The sequence below is a fragment of the Argopecten irradians genome, chromosome 7 (genome assembly GCF_041381155.1).
Source record: "Argopecten irradians isolate NY chromosome 7, Ai_NY, whole genome shotgun sequence".
Taxonomy (NCBI): domain Eukaryota; kingdom Metazoa; phylum Mollusca; class Bivalvia; order Pectinida; family Pectinidae; genus Argopecten; species Argopecten irradians.
This window is the reverse complement of record NC_091140.1, coordinates 45,434,553-45,442,472: the sequence shown is the minus strand read 5'-3', so window position 1 is coordinate 45,442,472 and position 7,920 is coordinate 45,434,553. Positions and strand designations below refer to the sequence as shown.

Sequence of the window (7,920 nt, the reverse complement as noted above, 5' to 3'; positions counted from 1 at the left end):
GTGTTTAAAATAAATACGCACAATATACTTGTAAGCGCCAAACGATAGCGAATTCACTTTCGAGTCGGAACCCCAATAACTTCACTTAAGAACATTTTACTGTTCGTGTTTTCGCTATACTGTCCATGACCTCTCCCTAATATCCCTAAATGTCATCTGTTTTACAATAATATCAAGTTTTGATCTATTACAACATTCAATCCAATTTCCCGTATTGTTGAGGATCAGATTGAAGTTTAAGCTTGATTTTAACATGTGAGATTATGCTATCACATCGGAACTTTTAACTATCCAATATCTTTTTCAACTTTGATCAGGTAAAATGAGCACAAAGAATCACATAAAATGTGTGTAATATGCCAGTGTAATAGCTATACTGCTACCTTTTGTATCTAAATATGTTAAAATGCAAAAATTAAAAATAAAAAAATGTTTAGCTATTTATTTTGCTTTTGATATGCAGGTAAGTTAATGATTTTTTTTTATTTCTATCAAATGTTTCCGACTAAAATCTTTTGTAACGTTCTTATGTTTATATCATAATACTAGTTTTCCTTTATTATGTTGTCATTGATTTATAGCCGTACATATCCTGTAGAATTGTGAGACAAAGAAATAATTTCGACAGTGTGGACAATATCTTGTCGAATCTAACAGGCGATCTGCCTCTTTATCAAAATTAGCAACGACTGTATACTTGGCAATATTCGCGGGTGTTTAATTGCATTACATTCGCGGATTCCACCTCATCGCATTTTTTTCAAAAGTCATAGATATACCTTAACACACTCTGTCAAGTAAATGACACTTTTAAAGGCTAAAGAATGATTCGCGAAATAAACCCCCGCGAAAAAGTTCCAAACAGTACATTACGAAAGATTATAAACGCAATACAGCTAAACAGTAGTGTGAAAGGTTAAAGGGACAATTCAGTCTAAGAGAACATTAAAATTTGTATATATATCAGATAAAACAAGTTCTAATGGAAATTAGATCAGTCAGTTTTACTGTGATATGCCTGAAACGCCTATGGTGGTGACATGTGTGTGAAATATTCACACTTGCTCGCTGTCCGCCATTACACACTGTGGTCGAACTTATTGTATGCCGAACCCTGTCCCTTGCTCGTAAAGTAATGCAACTTTAGGCTAGAACTGCTCAAATCGCTCTGACAGTAGTGTCTTTACCTTATTAGGTGAATTGTCTTGCCTAAAAATCATTTTATCACCTTCTCAGTGGTCATGTAGTTCATTTGTTTAACGTGCGTGACTTTGGCTCGGGTATGGGTACAGAGTTAATATTGTACCTGCTTAATCGTATTGATCAACGATTTGATATTTCAACGATATTAATTAAAATACTTAACAATGTCGTGGAATTTGTCAATGTTTTACGTTATATGTTTCATAAGAAATGTAGAACAATACATTTATGCTATATTTTGCTTATTGGTTATGTAAAAGAATTTGCCTGAGTGAATTGTCTCTTTAACTTTGATTATAATTCAAGGTACTTAAAAAAGTGGTTATTTCGTCATCGTTTTATCGTCGTTTTAAATAAGTTGTCACTAAAACCGAAATTAAAGTTTGCATAACAGATGACATCTCTGACACAGTGAGCGTTATCTCATCCGAAACTCCTGGTCTGATTTCTCGAAAAACAATACAGAATGAAGTCAAATCTTATATTTTTCTCATTCTTCAACTTATATGGAAACTTATGATTTAAGTCATTTTTTTTATTTAAGTTTGTTTCGAGAAATCGGGGCCTGATTTCGTTCATCTGCTCACGGTATTGACATTGCCGTTCCTTTGGATAGAGATAAAGAATTCGTAGACAAAAATCCTAACAAATAACACAAGACGTAATGTTAAAAACTTGTTAATCTTTATTGTAATGTGCAAAAAACGAACTGGAAAAATTGCAATATAAAAAGTGACACATTTAACATTGATTAAAGTTTTGTTTATCTGTAGATAACATATAATTGATAGATTTACATCAGTTTGTTTATTTATATATCTGTAGATAACATATAATTGATAGATTTACATCATTTTGTTTCATTCTGCACGTGCTGAACAGTTAAATATAAATCTCACAGACTGTCACATGACACGCGGACCACATATATAACATTCACACTTTATACAAACTTACACATCTAAGTACTGATAGACAAATAAGCGAACAATCTTAGCAGAGGATTTCGCCTGTCTGTCTGATTTATCGTAAGCATATGATGCATCTAAACGTTTTTTGTTTAATATGTAAATATATATTTAGTTTTTGCATAATATAGAGTCATCTACCATTACGAATAGGCATTACTTGTGACATCCTGTGTTTCCGAGCGTAGCGGCATACTTTTTTTAGAAAAAAAAGCGACGCGAATTTCGCTAAAAATTACGACGTCACAATCAATACCTAACCGCAGGGGAGGTAACTTTGTAATATGCAAAGACGAAAGACGGTCTTACATTCGAGGCTACGTAATGCAGTATATAACTTTTGGGTGATCGGGTGTTAAGCCGCTCGCCTTTCACCTAGCCGGCCGGGGTTCGATCCCCGGCACGGACATGAAAAGGTTAGGGTACACCTGCCCGATCACGTGGGTTTTCTCCGGGCACTCCGGTTTCCTCCAACACAAAGACCCCTCGCGCGCTTACATCCGGGCCATCGAGAGTGATTTACATAGGTTGTATAACTTGTTTCTCAATCGATGTAAAATAAATAAAGTTAATATCATATATAACTTTTAAACACCGGCCTTGTCTAATCCGGATCCCTGTTTACTCCGACATAACTGCTGGGCATGGTCCTTCTTAATTTATATTAATCAAAACCTGTTAAATCCAGAAACCTGGCTTTACCGGCCAAAATGTTCGTCCCGATGATATCCGGTTAATACAGGTTACACGGTATAATATGATGTGACAGAGGCTTGTAGTCGTGTGCCAAATTATCGGACTAGTTTAATTCTCTTGAAATGTTGTCTCGAATGTAAGGTTCTATTTATCACATTATTAATGTTGATGGAAATCTAGGAAAACAGCAATTTCTGTTTAGAATGGAGCCGGAATCTGGCTAAGATGTGACATTTTTGTCTACCGAGATAATAACGTGATGTCATAGAATGATTTTGCATCAGATTAACTATTGCGTCATTTTTTCATACATACAATTTTAAAGAGCCTAACCTTGAAATTATCCTTTTTTGACGATAAAAGTCTTAACAATATGTCTCATCCACGTTAGCAATCCTTTCATTTAGAAATGCGCATACCGGTTGGCATCTAGGATGGTTTATGTTTAAGGATTAACTTTATTAACTATATTTTTTATCTAGATATGGAGATTTAACACAAAAATCCGAGTACTATGATGACATCACACTCATATTTTTATTGTTATATCTCCATAGCATAAAAAATTAAAGGTATTCCTTAGATACAAAAAATCCTGAATTTTTGTCTATGAATCATTACGCCATTATCTTAGCCAATACGAAGCGACGTAACAAACTGCGACGTCATTTAATCCTTTATGGACTGATAAAGTAAGTTTTTAAGCAAATGAAATTGTTAGTTACAAGCAAATATTGCAATATTTTTCTTTGTAGGTAATCTTTACCAGGTCACGAATCACGTTTCAGAATATAAAGAAATAAAGATATTTCCAATGGAGGTCAAATATTAATAGCTATACATACATATATAACTGAAAGTGCCCTAGATGCAGACAAAATAAGCCATGGCAGCTGCAAAACTCATTATCCGGAATTTAAAAGCACCATGTCGTTTACTGTCAAAGGACCTTGAATTTAGTTTAGGTAAAAGGCTACTTTGTTATTCTATTTCACGTCACATCGACAACACAAAGATCAAATAGAATATTGAAATAAATAAAAAGGTTTCGGTAATATAATCAAGGGTTTTCTACAACAACGAAAGGATATCACTTACATGTAAGTGGTTATTAAATTGTGTTAATAATGACGTCACTGTATGACGTAATGTTTTGAAATTTTGATAAACATGTTAATAAAGTTAATAGGCAAATGATAATGAACATATACGAGTGTGCTGAATGGTAAATTTATGAATGAGATTCGATTTAATTGAGTGAATTGTGATTTATTTATATAATGAATATGAAATGGACAGTAGTTACCAAAATCATAACATGAAATAAAAAGAATAATGCAAGCATGCTACAGTAATATATCTGTTAACAATATAACGTTTTTACGTTACAATGTAGTACTTTAAATGTGATTTTTTATATTTTTGTTTATTTTTGTCAGTTAATACATATATATTGGATAATTACAAAAGAAAGTGTGGGACAGTGAGGATTGATGTGGGTGTTTTTTTTATTACGACACTTTGATATATTGAAAATAATCATAACAAATGCAGTATTTAGTTACGATTTTAAAAGTTCTTGAGTTACCAAAAGTTCCAAATCCCTTCATGGTAATACAACGCATTTAATGTTTCTTTTTTGTATCAATATTCATCCAAATGAAGGCGGGGACTATTATAAGTAGAATTCACCAACATGTTTGAATTTTTTTTATAAATCGTACCATACACATGTACAATATATATATGTACAACTATTCAAGCATGATAGGACACACTAAATATGCAATTAGACATAATTTTATATAACCGCTCACATCTGCTTATGTACATATGATCAACATACATATTCATTTATACTTCATTAATCAATTAACATAGTTTCGCCAGTTAAAGCTTTCAATTTGCGGAGGGCTAGATGCCATTGTCTTCATCAAACAATTAGAATATCAAGTATTGTGTTACATAAGTGCTTCCGTATGATACAAGGATAACTATTTCATTTAAATGAAGAATGAATGAAGAAACTGTAAGAACAATAGGAACATTTCTTGTGACAAAAACAGATTCGTTGGTACCTGTTCGCATCTTAAACAATCATCTCAACATCTCTTATTCCGTTTAAAACAATAAGTATTTTTTTCGATACGAACATGTGTTTTAAATTTTAGCACTTCCCAAAACATAACTGTCAATTCATTTTCCCGACACAATTACCATGTCATGTATTACCCAAAATAGTATATCAATACACTTGAGTGATTAGTTCCTTCTCATAGGATGTGGCAACGAAATCACAATCCAAGAGGCTATTCAAGGACATTAATGAATTCCCATGGGGATGTAATCTCGTTACCGCACCCTCTGTGGTAGAGAGTATTTCTTCTTCGGCCATATTAAAAAGAGAGAGAGAGAGAGAGAGAGAGAGAGAGAGAGAGAGAGAGAGAGAGAGAGAGAGAGAGAGAGAGAGAGAGAGAGAGAGAGATAACAGCCTTACTAAAAAGAAATCTCCTGCACATAAATAATGATGACGTCATCGAAAATGCGCACCACTGTTACATGTACATCACATGACGTCACGTAATCGTTTTACCGCAGTTTTGTGTACCCTAGGGGTAAGCAGTCAAATTTCCCGCGGCAAAACCCGATGTCGAAACACTATAACATACATGTATAACCATTATTCAATTATTGATTTCTTCATATTTTGTTTAAATAGTTGGTTTGTAACATACATTGGGATACCTACACAAGTATCTAATTATGTGTTAGTTCACATTATAAATGTGTGTTCGTAGCCATCTGTATGTTACAAAAAGATTTACCAATACTTACATTGCCACTTTTGCAAATGAAAAACAATGTCATTTTTCAGATATGTAGACAACATACTAGTAAATACATTGGTAACGCGAGGGAAAATCCATAATGAGAACTCCCACCAGTGATAAATCGAAAATTGCTATTTTCAACGTTACAATTATGAGGTCATAAATATATTGACGTCAGTCATGGTCCAATGTTGCTAAGCATAAAGCATGCATAAAATACATTGGAGCCATTATATTAAAGGGTCAATGTTTAAAAATACTAGCTGTCAATTTTTGTTTTACATGAAATAAACCTAGACTGGTTAATTTCAGAAAATGTAATGAAATAATAATTAATTCATTTAATTAATGAATGAATTGGTGAATATGACAGCATAAGACAAAATATCATTCATATTAATCTCGTCGAATATCATTCACAACCTCAACTATTGACTTCGTGTTGTTGTTTGTTGTGAATTACATAATATCTACATATATACTGAAATTAACATATTTATAAAGAAATAGTATAACATCACACAAGAATCTTTTTCGGAACATCCCAAAACTGGACATTCTCATTGTTGTCAGCGTCCTTTTGCATCGCCGAAATATGACAATGTCACTCAATAAAATGTTACATGACACCTTCTATTTACAATAGGTGCGTCTTTGTATAAATATGTTATTTGTCTCCTTTACAGATAAAGTCCCAAAGCAAATGTAACTATGGAAGGAATAACGTTGTCTTCCAGAAAAGACATCCATTTCAATTCCACCTGGTTTCATGTCCTGAGAACGGTGGCCGGTCATGGATCTGTCTTCTTCACAAAGAGATATTCTTTAATATAATCACAACAGCGTCAGAAACGTCGGTTCACTATACAAATATCTGGAGTGTGTAGCAGTTTCTTTGCATTCAAAGTTTTCATGTGTTTCAAACGAGATATGAAATTGATCAATTTCTAGATTTAAGATTTATATTTAATATATTGACGTCATCTAATTAATTTTCTATTTACATCATCACATGGAACGATGACGTCACACCTGGGTGTGTGTATTATTTGTATCCACGTAGGGGTCGAATCCTGGTAGCTGTGTAGGCCCCGTGTACGTGTACTGAAAATTAAATAGAGGCATAAACACACTGGCAACACCTAGTGGGGACAAACTCACATCACGAACAGATACCAAACTAAACATACAGACGAAACTGTTACGGAGGTCATTGTCTGAAAAGAAAAGATTTGGGAAAGGGGGAAGATAATAATCAGGGATGGCGCTAAAATAAGCCTACCTATTGATTTAGCAAATACAAAAATTGGTCTCAAACAGATAAAAAAGCAGTTTGTATTATTTGATTCCAGCGCACCCTTGTAAAATGGAGAAAAATAAGAAAATAGATATATTATCAAAATGTGTTTATTATGTGTTCATATTCTTAAACTCTGCATCGGTTCCTATCAAAACCTAAACTAAATCTACTGTGGATGTTTTAAGTTCTTATCGGACTACACAACAGTTTGCCTGTACACATTATACTATTGGTTGTCATGGGTAACACGTTACAAAACACAAACTACATACATCTAAACATCAGGGGCCACTCGGGTAAGCTCTAGTTTCTTCCATCAAACTACACAATATCAAAACTCTTGAAGCCTGCCCGTGATCCACTGATAGAGAAAAAGTAGAAACAAACGGCTGATGCAATCAACTGTATTGTTTGTAAATCGTGGAGGATTGTGATGACTTAGAAGTAATGTAGAGTCTGTATAATACATGTAAAACGAAACTAGGCAGAGTGTGAAAAATCAAACAGGTGATGTATTCAACTGCGTAATGTGTTTGAAAGAAACACATATATATGTTTTACTGTATGATATGTGTAAAATCGAAACAATTGTGTTTTTAAATGTAAAAGAGGTGAAAAATGTGCCGATGAATCGGCCAAAAATGAAATACAGATGTGTTTAAATTCTTAGCGAAATCAATACGTCAATGTGTTTGACTGTACAATATGTGTTAAATCAAAATCATATGTGTTTAAATTACGTTATGTGTAAAATCGACAGCCGTTTTATTTTTATATAACAAATTAAACGTTGACGTAGTAATTGTATTTCTTTTAGATTGAATCAGTCAAGATGTAAACTATATGATATATTTATTCTGTACTATCTAATGGAGGAGAGTTAATCTCTGTAATACGAAGTGATAGAATATCTTATAATGCT

The 7,920-nt window shown here is 33.2% G+C and overlaps 1 protein-coding gene across 1 annotated transcript in view; it reads right to left on the bottom strand.

Annotated features, from left to right (window-relative positions):
• Nucleotides 1-5,285: 5,285 nt before the first annotated feature.
• LOC138326687 (glutamate receptor-like) overlaps nt 5,286-7,920 on the bottom strand; it is a 66,609-nt gene continuing 63,974 nt past the window's right edge. Inside the window, exon 17 of the mRNA XM_069272689.1 lies at nt 5,286-6,802. Within this exon, the coding sequence (XP_069128790.1) occupies nt 6,725-6,802 (78 nt within the window). The 3' untranslated portion in view covers nt 5,286-6,724. The remainder of the gene's footprint in view (nt 6,803-7,920) is intronic.